The 23,547-nt window shown below is 34.7% G+C and overlaps 1 protein-coding gene across 6 annotated transcripts in view; it reads left to right on the forward strand.

Annotated features, from left to right (window-relative positions):
• Cpsf6 (cleavage and polyadenylation specificity factor subunit 6) overlaps positions 1 to 19,494 on the forward strand; it is an 86,914-nt gene extending 67,420 nt beyond the window's left edge. For 2 of the 6 annotated variants that reach the window (XM_067790756.1, XM_067790757.1), the window contains 3 exons: positions 10,128 to 10,421; positions 10,490 to 10,555; positions 10,677 to 19,494. In XM_067790756.1, the coding sequence (XP_067646857.1) occupies positions 10,128 to 10,421; positions 10,490 to 10,555; positions 10,677 to 10,887 (571 nt within the window). In that variant the 3' untranslated portion in view covers positions 10,888 to 19,494. The remainder of the gene's footprint in view (positions 1 to 10,127; positions 10,422 to 10,489; positions 10,556 to 10,676) is intronic. The other 4 variants (XR_010953832.1, XR_010953833.1, XR_010953834.1 and 1 more) reach the window with 4 other exon arrangements.
• Positions 19,495 to 23,547: the final 4,053 nt, after the last annotated feature.

The following is a 23,547-nucleotide window of genomic DNA, read 5'->3' on the forward strand; positions in this document are numbered from 1 at the left end:
TCCTTGGGAACAAATTCCGCAGGTTCACCATGCTGTGACGTTTGTATTGTATTGGTTGAACGGTCTCGAAATGTCGTAGTTCTCGTAAAAATTATGTTGGTTGTTTGAAAATAATTGCTTGGTTTGTGTTTTCACTTGCGTTTGCGTATGCTTATGCGTTGTCGATTCTATGCTTTGTTTTTTAAATCCACCAACACGTCGTAGTGTCTTAGGAAATCCGCGCCTATTATAGGATGGGCAACGTCGGCGATTAAGGAACATCACTTAATGGCCGTCGTAGGCCGAGCTAATGTTATCTTTCGTTTGCCGAATGTATTAATTGTAGTATTGTATGCAGCAACCAGTTTCATTGCGTTTGGTTGCGTACTCTCATCGTGACGTTTGGGTACCACCGAAACTTCGGCGCCCGTGTCGATGGGGAATTTCGTTGAAGACGTTCTGGTTCAAATGTAAAGGCGGCTGGAGTTCATATCCTTCTCCGACATAGCCGCTTTGTATGGAGGGCTGACTAGTTTTCCGAAAGCCTTGGTGTGAAAGCGCATGATTGCCGACACTGTGTTGCGTTCTTGCCGGGTGATTTGTTGTGGAAGTGTTTGTTGACCGCCGTTGTTGCCTTGTTGTTGAGTATTTACCAGCAGATTATTGCTAGGCAATTGTTGCTGTTGATTTACAATTTGGCTTTGTGTAGCCAAAGCATGCATTTGTACACTTCCAAAGTGACTGGGATCATTACGATTTTGCGCTTGCTGCAAGCGTTGTGATAAATTGGATATATTTGGTGCATTTTTCGTTTGCGCTTGCTCACGCATCACGGATGGATGATAATGTGATGTAGTCCCTGATTTTTGCAATTGTTGTTGCTGATGATGGCACGCTGGTGGTGCTGGTTATAATCAACGCCACAACAATCGCCACATCGTTACCGCGTACATTTTGCGAGTCTTTTTGATTATATGCGGAGCCACCCTGGCGCGCACTGCGTTGCTTTTATGCGAATTCCATTAAAAAATGATCGATGGTTATAATTCTATTGTCGTCGGGCTCGCAAAAATTATGTTTATCATTCTATTATCGTCGGGGTCAGCAAATATAGAATCGATTGTTTATTCTGTATTTATTAATTCATTAATTCAAATAAAACTTAAAACTAAGAAGAACAAAGTCGTGTCTTCCAAGGAAAAATCAAGAATTATGTATGCGTTGAAATTCAAAGTATTATTAGACGTTGGCTGTAGTTACTAAAACTCAGCTGTTCTATGATGTTGCCACATATTGCGGCAGGGTTCGATTTGGGTAGTCACTACACACACTTGTGGTTAAAGCGTCACCCTAATTGAGGAAGATAAAAACAATCCAGCATTAGGTTGTGATATCGAAGTTACAGATTTTTCTTGCGAACCAATTGGATTGAGCTATATGAACTACAAACAACTGATGAAAAGTACAATAAAATCCAAGAAGGGATCGACAAGTTTATCCCCATCCAAGCGCCTCAGTGCAACTAACTACCCGATTTGGTACTCAGCAAGATTGATCAACAAAATAAAACTTAAAAAAAAAGCTCATAGAACATACAAGAAAAAACGTTCACCTGCTGCTTTTCGAAAATTCGTTAAATTGAGACAGGAATGTAAAATCCTAAGCAAAGCATGTTACAACAAATACACACCAAGAATCGAAAATCTGCTGATGACTGATGTGAAGAAATTCTGGAAATTCGTAAAGCAAAAGAGATCTAATAACGTAGAGATTCCTTACTCAGTTACGTGGGGGATATGTCCGCGAACGGGGGTAACGAAGTTAGCAACCTTTTTGGCGCATTTGTTAAAAGCGTTTACGACAACAACGTACCTACTCGTCCCAGAAACGGTACAGTTGCCAATGACATAGCACTTGGAAGTAACGACGTAAATATAAAAATGTTTTATACCCGTTTCGACGATGGTTTCGAGGAGCTATTAAAGCTAGATATAAAAAAGGGTGCCGGGCCTGATGGATGACCTAACTTATTTCTTAGAAACTGTGCTGTTGGACTCGCAGAACCAATAACTGCTATCTTCGATCACTCGTTTCAGACGGGTATATTTCCTTAAGCTTGGAAATCGTCGTACATTACTCCAATACAAAAATCAAGTTCGAGGTCAGATGTGAGTCACTACAGACCAATCTGTATACAATCGTCGATCGCAAAAATATTCGAAACATACGAATATTCAAAAACATAATTTCAACTCGACAACACGGTTTCTTCGGTGGTAGATCAACTATAACGAATCTTTTTCTATACACAAACCATATTATAAATGCTATGAACCAAGGATTTGATGTACATGCTATATATACCGACTTTAGTAAAGCGTTCGACATGGTGGATCACGAAATTCTAATTAAGAAACTGAACCACTATGGTGTAAAAGACAAAGCCTTGGACTGGATACGAACCTATCTATCGGAAAGGTTTCTAAAGGTGCGTGTCAACGGTCATGTATCCCAAGAATACGAAGTAGCTTCTGGCGTTCCACAGGGTTCTCATCTTGGTCCGATCCTTTTCAACATCTTTATTAACGATATTGGTGATAATCGTATGTCAGAATATTTATTATATGCAGATGATTTAAAACTATACAGATCAATCAAGAGCAACAACGATGTCTCTATTCTACAAAACGATGTTGATAAGCTGCATTGCTGGTGCGTGGAGAATAAACTCAATTAAAATATTAAGAAATGTGCCGCAATGTCTTTTCACGATCACTTTCTCAGCATCCTGTTCAGTACTATTTGCAGGGTGAACTACTGTCATCTGTTACATCAATAAAATACCTAGGTATCACCATTGATAACAAATAAAATTTTACCGATCATGTGAACAAAATCACATCGCAAGCATACAGAATACTTGGCTTTATCTTTAGATCTAGCGACGAATTCTGCGACGCCAGAAAAATTTCGATACTTTACACAGCACTGGTTAGACCAATATTTGAGTATTGCTCAACAATTTGGTCGCCGAACACCAATGTTCTCGCTAACAAAGTAGAAAAAATACAGTACAAACTCTGCAAGTACATCGCATACATTTTACAAAGAAACGCCTTAGCCTAAGCATCGAAGAAGTTTATAAACAGTATAATATCATCAAGTTAGAAAACCGCAGGCGAGCTGCAGACTCAATATTTTTCTATAAAGTGATCAATGGACGCATCGATTGTCCTGAAATATTAGAGCAATTTGGTCTGATTTGCAACAAGCCCGATCTGAGGACAAGAACACTATTACACACTGTAAACTCAACAACATCGTATGTGTGTAACGGACCAAGGAATAGAATAGCAAACACTGTTAATTGCAATGGAGGCGACGTCGACTTTTTCAGTGGGACTTATCGACATTCTCTGCTAAAATTAAACGAAATTCCTAAATTTCATTGTAACTACTCAAGTCTATTTTCATATTTGTATATTCATAGTTTATCTTTCTTTTTTTTTTTTAAATTATATTGTGTAATGCCGATTGGCGTAAATTTTTATTTTATTTATATTTTATAAATAAATAAATAATAATAATAAACATTCTTTTTTTTTTATAAATAAAGGGGTATGACTTTAAAGTCATAAAATTATATATTCGTATATAATATGATTTTTATGATGTAACTAGCCTTTACCAGCGGCTCCGTAGGCTATTTATATTAGCCTCAAAAATCCCTAGCGATTGGGTAGAGTTTGTTTTACATTGCACATCCACAAAAAATAAGAAGTAACGCCATATGGCAACGCGATATATGTATGTATTTGCATGCATTTTGGCTAAACGGATCTATGTTGGGCCCTTACCTCCAAAAGCAGAAACAAATAAATGGCGATAAGATCGTGTTTGTTTTACATTACATAGCAAAAAAAAAAATATCCCGATCTGGTAGTGGGATATATGTATTTGCATGCATTTTGGCTTGTTGAATCCCAAATACAGTATCAGGATTGTGGTTAAGACTTCAGGTTCGGCCCCAACCTCAAAAAGTAGAAAAAAACACTGGCGTTAGGTAAATTTTGATAGCATTACCACATCCACATTCTTTTTTCGTGTGGGTTTGTATTTTAAATGCACCTATATACTCCCTATATGATTCCTAAAACAATCCCAAATCAGTCTCGAAATAATTGCAAAACTATCCCGAAAACAATTTTGAAACTGTCCCTAAACTATGCCAAAAAATCCCGATTTTATCCCGAGATGGGACGAAAGGATCCCGAAATAGGCAAAAATTGATCCCGAAAACAATTCCAAAATGATCTGATAGTAATCCCTAAACCATTCCGTAGTAGTTTCGAAATAATTCTAAAAAATAATCCCAAAATGATATGGAGATCATCCTGAAATAGTCCAGAAATAATCGCGAAATGGTCTGCGGATAGTTGCGAAATGATCCTGATATAATCCTGAAATAATCCACAAAACGATCTGAAGATAGTCCGAAATTATCCTGAAATTGTCTCGATATAATCCCAAAAATATTAACGAAACGATCTGGAAATTATCCCAAAATAATTGCGAAATGACCTGGAGATAGTCGCGAAATGATCTCGAAATTGCACCGTTATAATCTCGAAAATAATCTGAAAAGAATCCCAAAATGATCTGAAAATAGTCCCGAAAACAAACCCCAAATGTTCTGGAGATAGTCCCGAAACGATCCAGAAGTAATCCTAATTTTCCAAAATTGTGTAGTCCCGATCCATATGAACCATGTATCAAATATCATTGGCCTAGGGCAAATAGATTCAGAGTTATAACGTATTATAAAGAACAGTTTAAAAAACTAAAAAAACACGCTTAATAGTTAACCGAACTGAAAAATAGAGAATAATTTTAGAGTACCAGACTTAATATTACAGAAGTGGAGGATCGTACAATCAAACATAATTAATCACCTCAAAATAAAATTATAATAACATCTAAGTTATTTACAGAAAAATTCCATTCAAAGTTAAAAAAAGAGTATGTAAACTATATCTTAAGTGCCGAAATGATACCGAAAGGATCCCGAAAACCATCCAAAAATAATTTCGGAAACCTGCAAACATACTACTGGTATTTATTCGGTAATTATCAGAAAATTTACCAGTAGTTCTTCAGTTAAACAGGAACAGAATTACCCTATATACTTCATGTACATGTGAAATCATTTAAGTAGAATAGGAAATACAAAAAATGGAGTATACCAGTAGTTTTTTTTTTTTATTTTTCGGGTATTATACCAAAACAATACCTGAATATTAAGAGGTAGGATTTTGGTAGCCTACATCAAAATATCTCTGCATTCGCCGAGGTAGTTACTTGTAACATACCTTAAAGTTTGGATTCAAATTCTGGAAATTTACAAGTATGTTTCAAATAATTAATCAGTAGCTTTTGGGTGAGTTTTGCTTAAAATATAAAGGAATATATTCGTATTTTCCCTAAAAATTATATATGAAATACCCTTTAAATTCCCATATACTACTGGCATTTTCCTTGCCAGTAACGTATTGGCCAGGAAGTGTTTTTCCAAGTTAAACTCCTTAATTAACTTTTACAGAGTTAATTTATATTTATGTTTTTTTAAGTTAACAAACGTGGGTTTTAAATTTAATTAAAACAAGGACGGGACTGTGGGGCTGTGCCGAAGACTTCATACCTTTCATGAATGGGGCTGAACAATAATATTATCCCATTCGTAATCTCCAAATAATCGGATGTATAAGATAAGAAATATATAGTGAACAGATGTACATACCTAAACGGGTTTTAAGATAAATATGAAATAAAAAATAGGTAGGTACTTTGTGTGAGGATGCAAATTTCAGGTTTTTTGTGGTCTGCGTGTAAAAACTATGACTACGAATCACGTATTTCAACAATATATGACGTAAACGTAACTATTTGATGAAATTTGATGAATTTTGAAGCTTCTAGCCGTGAAAAAGGGGCAAAAATGACAGTTTACATGGGGTATATAATATATATACCACCGATCTCTATGATTTTTTCAGACAACAATATATGCTATATACGTAAGCATTTGGTGAAATTTGAAGTTTCTAGCTGTTAAAATTGGGCAGAAATTGCGCAAAGTTTCTTATCTGAAGAATCGGTTGTATGAGATATATACTATATATACCACCGATCACAATAATTTTTTGAGACAACAATATATGCTATATACGTAAGCATTTGGTGAAATTTGAAGCTTCTAGTTGTTAAAATGGGGCAGAAATAGCGCAAAGTTTCTTATCTGAACAATCGGTTGTATGAGATATATACTATATATACCACCGGTCTCTATGATTTTTTCAGAAAACAATATATGCTATACACGTAAGCATTTGGTGAAATTTGAACATATCTAAACGATTTTTAAGATAAATATAAAATAAAAATAGGTAGGTACTTTGTGTGAAGATGCAAAGCTTCACGTTTTTTGTGGTCTGCATGTTAAAACTATGACTACGAATCACGTATTTCAAAAATATATGACGTAAACGTAACTATTTGATGTAATTTGATGAATTTTGAAGCTTCTAGCCGTAAAAAAGGGGCAAAAATGACAGTTTATATGGGGTATATAATATATATACCACCGATCTCTATGATTTTTTCAGACAACAATATATGCTATTACGTAAGCATTGCAGCCAATATCATGTTCAAATCTGTGCTCGTAACTGTCTGCGATGTTTCGTTTTTCTCTTAAATTTTTGTTGTTGTCTCGTCCCCATAGGGATAAAAGACATACTCGTCCACATCAATTCCTTCTGCTTCCATTGCCTCTCGTAGTCGTGCCTGAAGTTCGAGGTTAATGCCGGTTGTATTCAATCCACGGTTCTCCAACTTCTTCCGTTGTTGGATCTTCAATTCACTGAACTTTGCCATGTCCTTGTTGTCCTCTGGAATTTATTCAACAATTCCTCTTCTGACACCATTTGTAACGAACTTACTGCAAATCCTCTTATTTGCAATCTTCTGCTAAGTTCGAATCACTAAACTGTTGAATAAATAACTCCAATATTGAATAATGGAAAAATGGCCTTAATTAAAGTACTTTACAATAGCACTTATACTTTGCAACTAGCTGGCTTAATAACCAAACTGACTGATCTATTGCCCGACAGATAGCGTGCTTAACTGAAAACTGATTATAGCGCCTCTACCGCTGGTGCTTTTATACTCTGTGATTTCCTCGTGGTATCTTCTAGGCGCTTCCAGAATTTACTTAGTTGCCGCCATATAATTATAACTACAGATGCACGTATATAGCTCCTCATATGCGTGTATTTGTGAGCGACACTTCCACAATTACAATTGCATACTTTTGGGAGCATCTCAGATATCTGCATGTGTTTGTGCATCTCTTATCTGCTGCGTATACGTACATATGTGTAGACATAATGATTTATTCGTTTATGTAGATACAAGTGACTGTCTGCTTTATTGTTGTTGTGACTTCATTTACTTAGCATCAGACTAGAGATGAGAATATCACTTAGTGTTACTCATATTCGTCACACTATATATACCACCGATCTTTATGATTTTTTCAGACAACAATATATGCTATATACGTAAGCATTCGTTGAAATGTGAAGCCTCTAGCTCTTAAAATAGGGCAGTAATTACGAAAAGTTTCTTATCTGAACAATCGGTTGTGGGGGGATATATACTATATATCGACCGATCTCATCAATTTTTTTAGACAACAATATATGCAATATACGAAAGTATATGGTGAAGTTTGAAGCTTCAATCTGTTAAATGGAGGAAGATATGACAAAAATCCTCTTTTTCTGAAAAATCGGTTGTATGGAGGATATCTGCTATAGTGGACCGATCCGGCCGGTTCCGACAAATGTCTAGTCGGACACCCAAATACACCCGCTCACCAAATTTTATCAAGATATCTCAAAAATTGAGGGACTAGTTTGCATACAAACAGACAGACGGACAGACGGACATGGCTAAATCAACTCAGCTCTTCATCCTAATTATTTCGGTATACTTAATGGTGGGTCTATCTATTTTCCTTTAAGGACTTACAATTTTGGGTTTCGTGATTAAATTCATGAAAATGAAATGGTATAAAAAGGTCTCAAATAACTTGTGGGTTGCTTGTTGAACGATAAATCATTATTATTAGTCCAATGAAAGTTCAGCAAAGGTTTTATTAGAAGGTGACCTAATGCATCTTATAAAATATATGTTAACCGCTTTCCTGGAATGAAGTTCGCCTAGACAATGCGGACCATTGGTTTACATTGATGAATGTTTATCGACCAAAATTGTGTATTTATTGAAAAAAATTTAAAGACCATTTGATCCAATCCATACAGCCTACTTATGTGTGTATATTTTGAACAGTTTAAGGAAAAACTAAGTTTTAAATTACGAAAATACTCAGAATTTACTAAAAAAATACTTCAAACATACTCCAGTTCACATATAGTATTAGTAAGGGATAAATACCAGAATTCTACTTTGAGGCAGTAATTACAGTTTGAGTCGGATATTATACGTGGAAGTTACTCAAAAATTACCGAATACATAGCACTTTCTAAAATTAGTATTTATGAAGGAGGGCTACTGGAATTTTACCACATGCTTATTTACTTTCAGTTTATTGGTGTTAGTGTCATTGAAATTTTTATCACTGTATTAGTAGTTTCGGTAGTCGATGTTTGCAGGGAAGGTCCCCAAATGATTCCGGAATAGTCCCGGAATGACCCCGACGGGATCTCGGACTGAAAACCCGAAAACCATCCATAAATGATCACTGAAGGGTCCCCAAACGATCCCGAAAAAGTTCCGAAATGTCTCTGACGGAATCCTGGACGGATCCAGAAATGATCCCTGAAGGGTCTCCAAATGATCCCGAAAATGTTCCGAAAATACCCTGACTGGATAACAAAAACCACCCAGAAGGGTCCCAAAATGATGCCGAAATAGTCCCAAAATTACCCCGCCGGGATCCCGGATCTCAAAAAGTATCCAGAAATGATCCCTGAAGTATCCAAAAATGATCATGAAATACTCCCAAAAAAGTCCCGAAATGATCAGAAATAGTCTCGAAATTACCCCGACGGAATCCCGGACGGATCCCGAAAACCATCCATAAATAATACCTGAAGGGTCCCAAAACGACCCAGAAATAGTCCAGAATAAGTCACGAATTGACCCCGACGGGATCCCGGTCGGATCCCGAAAATCGTCAGAAATTATCCCTGAAGGGTCCCAAAAAATTTTCGACGGGATCCCGGACGGATCCCGAAGACCATCCAGAAATTATCCTGGAAGGGTCCTAAAATGACCCCGACGGGATTACAAATAAGGTGAAGCTAATAATAAAAGCGTGTTCATAAAAACAATTGAAGGAGGGTGAATGGCGGGAGGAGAAAGAGCACCACTGAGCATTTTTCCAAAATTCTTTAGATCTCGATCTGTATGAGCCAAATACCAAAAATTATTGATTTGGGAGAAAATTTATTTTGAGTTATAATAATTTATAGATTTTGCAGCAAATGTTGGGAGGGGGTGTCACTGCTCACTTTGTAAGCCCTCGACTTATTTGACCCATTGAGTTTGTAATATTGGTGAAGGTCAGTATACTTAAAGTTATATTGTGTAAAAATTTATAAAAATTAATTGTTGGAAGAGATCGTGGAACCACCCCCCCTCCCCCTATCCATTTTCGAAAAAATTTTAGCCAGTAGACTATTGTCTATCTGTGTCCTGAATTTCATCAAAGACAAACATCTAGACATCCAAAAATCCACACTTTCATTTATAATATTAAATAAGACAATGATATAAAATGAAGTTTTGTAGTCAAATGTTAGTTTAGAAATCTTTATATATTTTTTAGTTTTTTATGAATAAGGGGGTTGAGCTTTAGTTTGCAGAATCTGCCTAAGGGGATCAGTGTTTCTTTTCCGTTTAGCGTATATCTTAAGTACCTTAAAATGTTAAGATTGGTTATGCATGGTTAAATAATAAGCTAAGTTGGAAGCGTAACGTAAATTTGATATTACTGACTACTCAGCTGGTCAAAGCATTATAACTAAATTAGGTAAAGTTTCAAAGTGTTATTTTTTTAGGGCCGTTTCAGATGCCGCAGCTGGCGAGTATTCCAGTGCAATCGAGACTCTGGTCACCGCAATTTCGCTTATAAAACAATCAAAAGTGGCTCATGATGAACGATGCAAAATATTGATTAGCTCCTTGCAGGACACTTTGCATGGAATCGAAACTAAAAGTTATAATCGTCGTGAACGCTCCCGATCTCGTGAGCGCACTCATCGTCCCAGACAACGTAGAGAACGTTCATCATCACGTTATAGAGAACGATCGCGTGATAGAGAACGTGAACGTGATCGTGATCGAGAAGCAGGGTATGAATATCGAGATTCCTATTTTCATTTATCTAAAACTTAACTATGAATCACAAAATCTTTTACAGCTATAGAGAACGTTCCAGGAGCCGAGAACGTGAACGGCCAGTAACTGATCATTACAGAGATGATAGGTAACTTCTTAAAATAAATATAAACTGCGGTATTTTTGTGTTTTCTGTGATTTTTAGTTTTCGTATATTTAATTTCATGGAATCAATGCATATTGACTTTGGTTTATTTCGTTCAAAAAAGCTCCAGTCGCTCTGCACGTCCAAGAAAATCTCCCGAAGCCATCGTAGAACCAGTTAGTGATGTACCATCGAAGCGCAGCTATTATGAGGAACGTTACCGATCATCAGATCGTGATCGTGAACGTGATAGGGAACGAGAACGGGACCGTGATAGAGATCGGGATCGGGAAAGAGATCGTGATCGACGGGAGGAACACCGTTCGCGTCATTGAATAGAGAATGGTGAAAAAAGATTCTACTATAAACCATAAACCAGCACTTGCAACAAAAGTAATTATATACATTTATAAATACAAGATAATTATAATAACATTACTATCATTTAAATGTGGTACACTGATTGTATACAATGCTTAAATCATAGAAAGGTAATCAGCGTTATTAAACTTGTACGACATGCTCTATAGCAATATATGATTGCATAATTACAATTTCAATTGATTACCAATATAAATACATATTTAATAGATTTAAATCATCTTAATATGCAAAATTAAAATACATTTTAAGAAATCGCAAAATGCGATTTCATTGTAGACGACTTGAAATGATGGAAGGAATTACATCAACGAAATCGTATTCAGAAAACTATTTAAGGAGCTATGCATAAATACATACATGCATAGATGTAAAACCTAAAACTACGGAAATTGTCAAATCTGAAGCACAACATGCAGATGTCCAATCAAGATTTTAAATGGGGAATAGTCAACAATCTGTACACAAAATGAATTAATTAAAGAGGATTACAAACAACAATAATTCTTAAAAGTGTGAAATTTTAATTTAACTAAATACATGGACTACGATTATCAACCGACGGCGTCAGTAAACATTGTTTGGTCATATGCGGATTTTTGCTGCGTGTTCACATCAGAAGAAGATTGTAACTTGATATTTCCGTTTATTAATAAAAAAATATTTTAAAATGTTAAATTGCAAATTATTGTATTGTCTTTTATATTGAAACACCTACATGTGCATTCTTATATAAACATCGTAATATTTTAAATATACCTTTATGCATATACTATGTGTATTTATGCGCACACCTGTTTCATGCGCTGCCATGATAATTGTAATTAAAACCACCCGTATTGCGAATGTCCACAGCAATAGATGAGCGACTGATACGCTATTTTGTATTGGTGACATATATTGAAGACATGCTTGAATTTTTGTTTTTGCTGTTTTATTCATGTTTATAAAGAAATATTGTATAAAATTTTAACTCGTGTAAGTCAAATTTGGAATTTCAAGCGCTTTCCCATGCATTTCTGCTCTTATTTTGACTAGTCGCGTAATAATAGTATAACTCCTTTATTCATAAAATGCTTGATAAAAGTTTTCATACCAATTTCTAATCATAAGAGCTTTATTCTATAAACTTACCCCTATATTCATAAAAAATACAAAAAGTTTAAAAAGCATTTAAAAATTACATATCTATATAAATTTTGAATTATAAGATCATGATAAACCTAAGGCTATTTTTATATTTCATACAAATAGGGGTAAGTGCTTAAGTAGTAAGCAATATTCGTCGTGTTTTCGGGGCAATCAAATGATATTGATTCTATTGACAGTAAACATTCGCAATATTGATTTAGCATAATTTTCTTACCCTATTAACATTAGAGCTGCAAAAGTATCTGTATTGGACGTAAATTAAAAAAGTACATATTTTAGGCATTTTTAACACGAGTCGATTTTTTGTAGTCCAACTTTGTAAGTTGTAAATTTGGTTGAACGGTAATAAATCGACTTCTGTTAAAGATGCCTGTTAAAGACGCGAGCTAAAAGTCTTCACGAAACTCCGCATATCAGTGAATAAGAATAACGCGGTTACATATGTATGTGCATGCAAACAATCAAATCGGTTTAAATGTGGTTCATTTTAAGGCGAGAGGGTATAACTATAACTTTTTAAAAAGCTTTAAACTAGTATTTGTATTGGCTAAATGTTCTAAGTCAGCTGAAGTGCTATGGAGGTAGGGTGCTCGTCTGAAAAGTGACATCCAAATACTTACTTACTTACTTAATTGGCGCTTAACCGTCTAAACGGTTATGGCCGTCCAACAAGGCGGACCAGTCGCTCCTTCGCTCCGCCAACCGGCGCCAATTGGTCACACCAAGGGAGTTTAAATCGTTTTCCACCTGGTCCTTCCAACGGAGTGGGGGCCGCCCTCTACCTCTGCTTCCATAGGCGGGTTCCGATAGAAACACTTTCTTGGCCGGAGCATCATCTTTCATTCGCATAACATGGCCTAGCCAGCGCAGCCGCTGCGTTTTAATTCGCTGGACTATGTTGATGTCTGCGTATAGCTCGTACAGCTCATCATTAAATCTTCTTCGGTACTCGCCATCGCCAACGCGTAGAGGTCCATAAATCTTTCGAAGAACTTTTCTCTCGAACACTCCCAAAGCCGCTTCATCTGCTGTTGTCATGGTCCATGCTTCTGCCCCATATAGCAGGACGGGTACGATAAGTGACTTGTAGAGTATGATTTTCGTTCGCCGAGAGAGGACTTTACTTTTCAATTGCCTACCTAGTCCAAAGTAGCATTTATTGGCAAGATTGATTCTTCGCTGGATTTCAGTGCTGATGTTGTTGCTAGTGTTGATGCTGGTTCCCAAATAAACGAAGTCTTTTACTATTTCGAAATTATGGCTGCCAACAGTAGCGTGGTTGCCAAGGCGCATATGCGCTGACTCTTTGCTCGATGACAGCAGGTACTTCGTTTTGTCCTCATTCACCATCAAACCCATCTTTACCGCTTCTTTTTCCAGCTTGGAGTAAGCAGAACTAACAGCGCGGGTGTTTAGGCCGATGATATGAATGTTATCAGCATATGCCAGTAATTGCACGCTTTTATAGTATATTGTTCCAGTGCGGTTAAGTTCTGCAGCTAGTATAATTTTCTCCAGCATCAAATTAAAGAAATCGCACGATAGGGTGTCACCCTGTCTGAAACCTCGTTTAGTTTCGAACGGCTTGGAGAGGTCCTTCCCAATTCTGACTGAGCTGATGGTGTTGCTCAACGTCATTTTGCACAGCCGTATAAGTTTTGCGGGGAAACCAAATTCAGACATAGCGGCATATAGGCAGCTCCTTTTAGTGCTGTCGAAGGCGGCTTTAAAGTCGACGAAGAGGTGATGTGTGTCGATTCTCTTTTCACGGGTTTTTTCCAAGATTTGGCGCATTGTGAAAATCTGGTCGATGGTAGATTTACCAGGTCTGAAGCCGCACTGATAAGGTCCAATCAGCCGGTTCACGGTGGGCTTCAATCTTTCGCACAATACACTTGAAAGGACCTTATATGCGATATTAAGAAGGCTGATTCCACGATAGTTGGTGCATTTTGCAGTATCCCCCTTCTTGTGGACTGGGCAAAGAACACTTAGATTCCAACCGTCGGGCATGCTTTCGTCCGCCCATATTTTGCTAAGAAGCTGCTGCATGCGCCTTACCAACTCCTCGCCGCCGAACTTGAATAGCTCCGCAGGCAATCCATCAGCGCCCACGGCCTTGTTGTTTTTCAATCTGGTTATTGCTATTCTAAGTGACATCCAAATACCTAAGGAAAATTTATCTCTAGCAAGTCGCCCCTGAGCAGCACTTTGGCAAACACTTCTGAAATTATTCTTCTGAAACATTTAGTTTTGAATTATACTTGACAATGATTTGAACCTGGGTACCGGATCCCCTATTGAAAGAACTTCAAAAAGTTTTAAAACACTGCAAGAAATGGTAATTTACCTGCCTGGCTCTTCAATTGACGTTTAAAAAATTTCGAATTTTACATGAACTTCTACAATTATAGAGAACAGTTGATCTAATAAATTGATCATTTAATTAATTAGTATTCCATACTCGATCTATAGATAGGGTCACAGATGTTTTTGCTGCTCTATTACACATTGTATTTATTATTATTTTTAACAGGTTTTCTCACTGCTATATTATTTTTAAATATTTTCTTTGAATATTATATAATTGAGTCTGTATACTTACCGAAAGTATTATAATACACTTAATCTCACTCAATATTAACCTACTAAACTTCATACATATCGAGCCACTACCGCCAAAGGGTTTCAAATGAAATAACAAGAATTTTTTGAGGATACGGCTCGAAGTGTAGCTACACATCGCAACAAAATGACACCACTAATATTATTTACAAAAGTTTGGCACAAGACAATTGTGCATCTAATTTTTTTACAACAGCTTAAAAGTCTGTCATGTCCGTTTTTTTTTTACTTTGTTATTTTTAGAAAATAGAAGTTTTATAGCCTAAATAATCCTTGCAATAAATAGCATTCCCTATTTTCGTCCGGAGGTTAATTTTTTCATCCGGTATGAAGAGCTTTAAAAAAATATAGAAAAATTTCAAGAGAATAGGTTTGCCTTTCTTTATATGGCAGAAAATGTTCACACTATGATACAAAAAATTGAGGTAGTTCCACTTAATGTGACGTTAGCTACTTGACTTTTGCTGGGACAATGACAATTCCACAAAATTTTTGCTACCAAATGGAAAAATTTTACGATTTGTTCTGATTTTGATGGATTTCACATTAACGGATTGAGTCAATTTTTGTCATTGATATTTTAATTAAAAAGAAGAACAAATAGATGCGTGCTTTCGAAAAGTGTAAATACAAAATACCAGTGTAGAAAACGAAGTGTTTTGTTATTTGTAATATGGCGCAGTTTTGCCTCCTTCGCGAAAGGTTAAGGTCGCTATTTTGTGGTCGTTGCGTGGTAATTGGAAACATGCAAAATTTTATAATTTTGATACGAAGATGACAGCAAGTACTTTTAATCTAATTATACATGAGCTGCATGTAATTGGCTATACGGTTGTTAAAGAGGTCTGCGATTTTTATCGAGATTGGGAAAAGTTTTCTTTCCAACGTCCTGGCATTTCCAATTAGTTTATGTGTTTCCTGATATCCCACACCTCATGAAAATATAGCGAAACCACCTTATTGATGAAACTTTATGTTGCAAAATATATCCCTTTCCAAAGATGTTATAGTAGAGCTAACACCATTGTGCAATTTCTACTTGACTATTAAAAACAAAATAATATGTAGGACGTAAACACCGAGCTTATCTTCCAATTTGCGTCGTGCTCCTCTTGATTTTCCCTACAAATTGGCCGGACGGGACCTACATGTTTTATGCCGACTCCGAGCGGCATCTGCAAGGCAGATGAGTTTTCACAGAGAGCTTTTCATGGCAGAAATACACCCGGGGCGCTTGCCAAACACTGCCGAGGGGCGACCCCGCTTAGAAAATTTTTAGTCTAATTGAAAAACCTTATTTCTAAAATTTTGATGTTGCTTGGCCCGGGGTGTGAACCCAGGGCACACGGTGTGGTAGGCGGAGCACGCTACCATCACACCACGGTGGCCCCTTATATAATCGCCATAACACGATTATTGTTAAAAACTTAACGTTTTTGGAAAATATATATTTAACTCAAAAACGATGGATATATATATATTATACAGGGGGAAAAGGTTGCAAAAGGTTCTCTAAATTTGTTTTAAGGGGTTCGGGTATATTAATTTTATTGCCTAACGGTTCGTCTTAGCGGCATCAACGAAACATAAACGGTATATGAGATATATATTGCGTTCTAATGAAGCGTGATCTAGATACGGATAGAAATTTAACATGCAAATGCAACAACAATGTGGTCCATATGGATCAATTTATTCTTGCATTTGCATGTTAAATTTTTATCGGTTTTTGGATCACTGTTCATTGGAACGCGAAGATTGACTTCTTTGGTGTGGAGGTACCATTATTTTATTAATATTTTTCAAAGTAAAATTAAATCGTTTGCTTTATTTCCAACATATATGTGTACACATAAATCATGCTAGAGCATATAATTATTGTCTCAGATAACCGTTTTTTTCATCCTGAAAGAAGTTCCCATCCCGACTTTGCTTTTAACAGTAACGGTATGGCAGCGCTACTAGCAAATTTTTTAACGGTAATAACACTGAAAAAGGCTTAAGGGAGTGCTAACGGTGTGACAGTCCTTATCCGGGTATAAACCCGGTACGTTCCGGTACTAGTAAATTAAAATAATACAAAGTTTGTGCGACTCCAAAATTCCCCAAATACGTCAAAAAATGTTAAGTCAAACTACCTTTTTTTATACCATGGTCACACTGCCTAAAAATTACCAATAGTCAAAAATTTCGAATGATTTGAGCTATAAAAAGTGTAGGTTCGACGTCTTTCTAAAAAAGATGGAACTTTTTCATTGTTAAGAAAATTTGCCTTAATATTGAAAGTTCAATGTTCGTAAACAAGTATTAATGATGAACAGGAGGAAATAAACAGTGCACACTGGTTGTCATCATTTTGTTGCGTGATATACGTACAACATGAATTAGAGAATTGCTAATTTGCCGTTAAATCTTCCTACCTAGATCTAAATAAATATATAAGTATTGTCGGATCACTATTTTTTAGTCCCCACCTGTTTGAAGCCCATTAAGCGAAGCCCTGTATCATGGTCGAATTACCAGGTGAAGTAAATAGAAAAAGACAGAACATGTACGCTATCTGAAACGGTACGGGTGTATTTTCAATGGTTAGAAGAGGGTAAAATAGTTACTCTCATTGAAAAAATAGGAGTAGAAATATAAATGGACATTTAAAAACTGCATTTTGCAGCTTAGCAGTGCCACCTTACACCTGTTCAAAAGGGTCTACTAAGGCCCACTTTGAGTTTTAATTACTGTTAGCTTTAAAAAAAATTATCATGTAAACTGAGCATAACTTCAGCTTCAGCTCAAGCTTCCACTCAAAAACCGGACATAATAGGGAGGGTAGTTGTCCATACATACGTAACGAGCGTATATATTATTGATCTAAACTACTGCCTTTCGCTGCACTATAATGGGATTCGGAAGCGACTACTCATGTCGTAATGATAAAAGTTCAACAGACCCAGTTGGAGGTGAAAGTAATTCTCTTAAATGTGTTTTTCGCTAAACATCTTTACAACTTTCCAGCAGACTTATTGATTGGTAGGAAGTAACACCTTTTTCTTTCTAATAAGTAATACAAACTCTATCTTGGATGGATCTTCTACCAAAACTCTTGACAGTTGAATTCAAGTTGTATTTGACAATTTTATCAAAAATGAATGAGAACAAAAATAAATTGCAAGACAATTGACGGCTTACTTCACCTGGTTGTTCCACAATGCCCTGTATGTATTTAAAGTACTGGATAATTTTGATGTATATTTCAAATTGAATGTACCTACCGTCAGGGCATATAATCATTATTGTTTTTATTCATATATTCATATAAAACTCATGTATTTCCAAATCTACTAAGTATGAAAATGTGTCTTACGTAGAGCTTAAATAATTGCAATTCAAAATTTAGTTAGTACCTATTTACATTTACACACTGGACGTAATCGGTCACATGTGAGGTATTTAGTGACCGCCCAGTACAACCAATTTATATTTGAAATATGTAATACTAGATTACAAATAACTGTATAATTTTTTTTTGCAAAGATGATTTTTTCTTTAAACTCGAATTGTTCCCAGTTGTTCTATCTGTATAGGCATGAATATTTACTAAGAGATTTGTGAAAAAGTTAAAAAAAATTAACAACTTTCAACTAAATGTACGCGCTAACTAATTTATATAATTATTTTAAATTAAGGATATTTGACAAATTATTTTTGAAATTCAACAAAATTTGTATTGCTTAAGTACGCATGGTGTATGGATGAAGATCACAATATGTTGCATTCTTGGAATTTTGCAGCTTAAAACAACGGCTTCCGTGAAGTTGTTTCTCTTTGATAAGGTTGGTAAGATCCATGCCTTCATATTGACTGCTGAGTATAATAGCACCCTATCTCGGATACCGTTTAAAAAACATCCTATCTCAGAATTTGTTTCGAAATCGCCCTATCTGAGCTAAAATTCATTTACATTAGATGGGGCGTTTAGAAAAAAATTCTAAGGTCTGGCGGTCTTCAACAGAATTCTCAGATAGGGCGTTTCTGAAGCAAATTCTGAAATAGGGTGTTCTTGAAAAATATTCTCAGATAGTGCGTTATCGATGGGATGGGAGATATTCCACTCAGCCGTCGATATGCATATATAATACCTTGAATAAAATTTCTATATTTTTTAATAATGAGACCAACACTGTCCATCCATATATGTATGTCGACCTTATTTTTTTTTTATATTTCACACTCCTTATTTTATTTTTCAAATAGTTTGTTTTAAACAAATTTACCTTCCTTTGATTACTTTTAGTTTGACGCTAAAAGTGTTAGTACGTAGTATACCTTTTTTTTATTTATAGATATATATTTTTTATTACATATTTTTGTTTCTTTAAAAGTAATATTTTCATAAAATAGCAAAGGGCACATAGTTTTATGAAATATGTATTTTTTTATCATTGTGATGGTATGTAATGAGGATGAAATCGCAAGTTTTATTGTAAACAGATGTAATCTAAAATTTGAGTTTTTAGATATTTTATGCTATCTCAAAACAACCGCCTGCTGACAGACAGGCTAGGGGCAAAAATGGACGGGCCTGTGTTCTTTAAATTAAATTTTTGTAATGGAGCTGTATGAAAAAAAAAACTTTGTTTGCGTTTTCCCAACAAATGAGAATTTTGAATTACATATGTTTACAATAAAACGGGCGATGTGCGTTTGTATGTATGGATATCTATTTTTATATTTCATTTACATATTTAGTATATCTAAAAACACTAATAAAATAAAATCCTAACATATTCTTATCGACTCGAGTTTTTAACGAGCTTCGATGTATTAAGAATAGCTTCTAACAGTGCTGAAAAACTTGTCCCTTTTTATATTAAATTCGATGTCATGTTTTCTCTCTTCGAGTTAAGTAACACAAATATGAGAATGGACTTTTTATATTTAGGTTACAATAAACTTATAGCGTTTTCTTTTCTGGCTAAAGTGTTACGCTTTTTGTACGCCGCGCAAGGGTTGTTCTATTCTAAAAAACAGGCAACGCATTTACGGGAAATTTCGTTCTTTTGTGAAAATTGTTGCCTGCTCGCAACGCAAAAGCGTGACACACTTTCCCTGTATAAAATGGCGGTGTGGCAGTGCAACTCTGTGAAACTCTCAATTCGCTCTTAAATTCCACATATACTCTGTTAATATGAGTGAATATGGTGAGTTGAAATGTTCTTTGTATGCACTATAAATGTTTAAAATTTTCTGGGGTAGGAGTAACTCTATTCAGGCTTTACCATTTACTTAGGCAACAATTTATTTCAGAAAAGAAAACGCTATTACTATAATTTGATTAGCTATTTATTTAATGTGGTCCTTCTTTTTGTAATTCAATCATTTTTATGATATATTGTATATATGTATACACATATATACACATTTGATCTGTGATACAATGCAGTAATAATGTGCACCATCTGTGATGGTTACACGTTTACTGTTTTAACTATACAATGCTGATAAACATTGCTGATATTCATATTGAATAAGTGGTGTATGTTAAGCTCTAGCTATCGGATGATGATGATAATGAAAGAGAAAATTTTATTTTGTATTTGCTGTTTAAGGTAAAAGAAATTATAAAATTGTCAGCATAAGAATATATGCCAGCATGTCTTTCGTCCAATATCTTAGGTAATTGATTTTATTTTTTCATCAATTTTTTATTTCGCTTATCTTAATTTAAACATCTACAAGTACATATGTTATTGATATTTTATACAAATTGAACTGTTAAATCGTTTTAAACGAAATTTTTCCTTTAATGTTATGTGAAATATGTACCATAAAATGTACTTAAATCACATTTTAACTAGGTGAACATCAACTATTATCACTAACATGTTTACTTATGTACCTGGATGTACACTCTTTAGCAAGGAAACGCGTTCTGCTTAAGAAAAAAGAACTTGGATAAGTATGAATATTGTTTTATTTGTTGCTTTTTTTATTTGCAATGAATGTGGTAAAACCGATTTGAGACTGTATTAAGGAAGAGCGCAGCAAAAACTGGTAAATGTTTGCCAATTTTTTGCTGAAGAAAAAAAGTGCGTTCATAGTTGATGTATAAAAATATACATATTTATTATATGAAACTAAACTTAATTAGTAAATAATTTTTAAGGAATCAAAATTACAATAAGCTTTATAAAGAAACTCAACCAACCACATTTTTATATAAGGTTCTAATTTTAGTATGTGTATTTATGGCTCGATTACGGATGGTAATGCATCTTCACTTGTAAACGTAATATAAACACTATAAACAGTTGGGGTATTCGCACCAGCTTAGTCATCAAGTTATCCGCTTGAAACTGTTTTTTTTTTTTTTTTTCAGTTGTAAAATATTTTACAATATTTGGCATGATCCTAAAAAAATTAAACCCTCTTATTCATAAAAGCAAAGTTGGTTTATAATTTTCTTGTAATTAAACATATAACAGTGATGGTTTACTTTAATGCCCCATACGAGTTTATGGCGCAGTGTGAATGTTATATTCTGTGGGTAATTTCATGAAGAAAGAGGCCTAACAGTTGCGATCCATCTTGAGCCCTCTTGAAAGAACAATAATTTTTATTTCAGCCCTGCTTTACTGCTTGGTTGCACCCTTTAAATGAATGTCGCACGTCTAAGAAATTGGGCTTATTCAGTAGGAAATATATTTTTGTTAAAGAGTAATATTTTTTTTTTTATCCCCAAAGCTAATGCGATTACGGATACAATAACAAAAAAATGACGTGATGGGTCATCGTGTACATAAATTAAATTAGCTTATAAAATACGATAGAAAACAACACGTAACTTATTCGGAATAAATAACTATTTTTGGAATCAAAACTACGTTGGATAATTTTTTTACTTGTTAATGTAATAATAGATGACTAGGTTATTGCTTATAGTTTTCAGAAAATGGATGATCCTACATAGTACGAAGAAGTGGCATATACCATTTTTATAGCTCAAATTTTTGTGTTATTTTTAGAATAAGCAAGGCAAGAGAAATTTGCTACGACAATCGCTCCAATAGCCGAATGTATGCGCTTAAGGGGCTCTTAGTTATGTATAGCAAAAAGTATTTGTTCCTTTATCGATTCATACATATGTATTCATGAATTCACTGTATCTGCATCGCGTTTTAGGCTTAATATTAAATTAAATGTATCAAAGAACAGGTAGTTCTATCTTTGTGTTAGATTAAATAGGAGCGTATCTATTTCGCATGTATGTAAGTGAATGTATATGAAAAATTTTAAGCTTCAGATGTTAGGTCATTTAAGAAGCCTTCAAGGAAAAATCGCGTACTGAAGTGAACAAGCTTAGATTTACTTCAAGCGATTTACTAATTTCGCCTTTATAATTTAGAGGGACTTTAAAGCACTTTTCATAAACAAGACTTTTTACATTTGTCATTCCCTGTGATTTGTATAATTCTTTACCAAGTATAATAAGACTTATACCGATTTCACACAGAAACTTTGTGAAATCACAATTTCGTTTACGGAAATAATTAATTTTTCCTTTCCACTCAGAGCCTTTTCTTCATCAACGAACATCTGTCAGCAGCCCCAAAAAATATGCTTTTTACAAAAAATAGTTAAAAAGGATAACATCTTATAACTTTAACTATCGAAATAAAACACATGTGGCAACTAAGCAAATATGTGCCCATTTAAAAAAAAAAATCTTGTATATTGCTGCAAATGTTAAAAAAAAAGAATTTTTCTGATAAGTATTTATTTTTCTCAAGTTATTGAAAAATATTAATTTTTAATTATCATTTGCATGGGCAATAGAATCCGAAACACTAAGCAAAGCCGACTAGATTTTTGACTCCATTAGCAATGACTCAATACTCTATATATATACTCTACTATGTTCAAACAAAAATTGAGGCAATTTCGATTTAAATTTAGTGGTGTTCATACAACTCAATTTAGCTTACACAATAGTAATTTGATAGCTGGTTGGCTTATCTCTACAGCAACAACATAAATCAAATGTGCGTGTTGGTATTAGGCGAATGGAATCATTGTAAATTTTACCAAGTAGCGCAACTAACAGCTGATCGGTGAAAATTCGCACATTGACACGCACAGTTCTCGACTCAGTTTCAAAAAAAAACTTTAGATTATTTAACTCAAATTTTAAAGTGAGATAATCCGTACGAATTTATTTATATAGAATATATAAGGCGTTTTTGTTGTTACTAAAACAATAGTTTTATTTATATTAAAGCTTTTATCTTTTTGTTTTTTAATTTTGAAAAAACTCCGAACACCATTCCTTCATTATATGACATTCGGCGGCCTAGTCCACTGCCTTCCACTCTGTTCGCAACATAACCTCTATTTAAGCTGCCAAACTATATAGTAAACAATGAATGGAATGGAATGAAAACATAAAACTTAGCAATTTTTGTGTGTTGTAAGAAAATGTGTTCAATTTTTTGGTTTCATTTTGAGTTTGAGCTGATGAGATGAGCCAACCATATAGTTGAGCCGTGCTTAACTGACGTTTAAATCTACTTAATAAACACACTTTACAAGGTTGCATTTGTAGTTTGAAACAATTTATTACGCAATTTTTTTTAAATTGGCAATTTATTATATGATAAATTGCGTAATAAATTGCCAAAATGGTATAAATTGCCAATTTGGTGTATGTTTGTACATAGTATAAATCAATGATGATATAATTAAGAATTTAAATATTATATTTAAGATCGAGTTCAATAAGGGCTTTAATGTAGAAAACCTGAACAATTATTTCATTCTGAACTAGTATTAGTCTTTTATAT

Source organism: Eurosta solidaginis, chromosome 5, assembly GCF_040869045.1.
Source record: "Eurosta solidaginis isolate ZX-2024a chromosome 5, ASM4086904v1, whole genome shotgun sequence".
Lineage (NCBI taxonomy): Eukaryota > Metazoa > Arthropoda > Insecta > Diptera > Tephritidae > Eurosta > Eurosta solidaginis.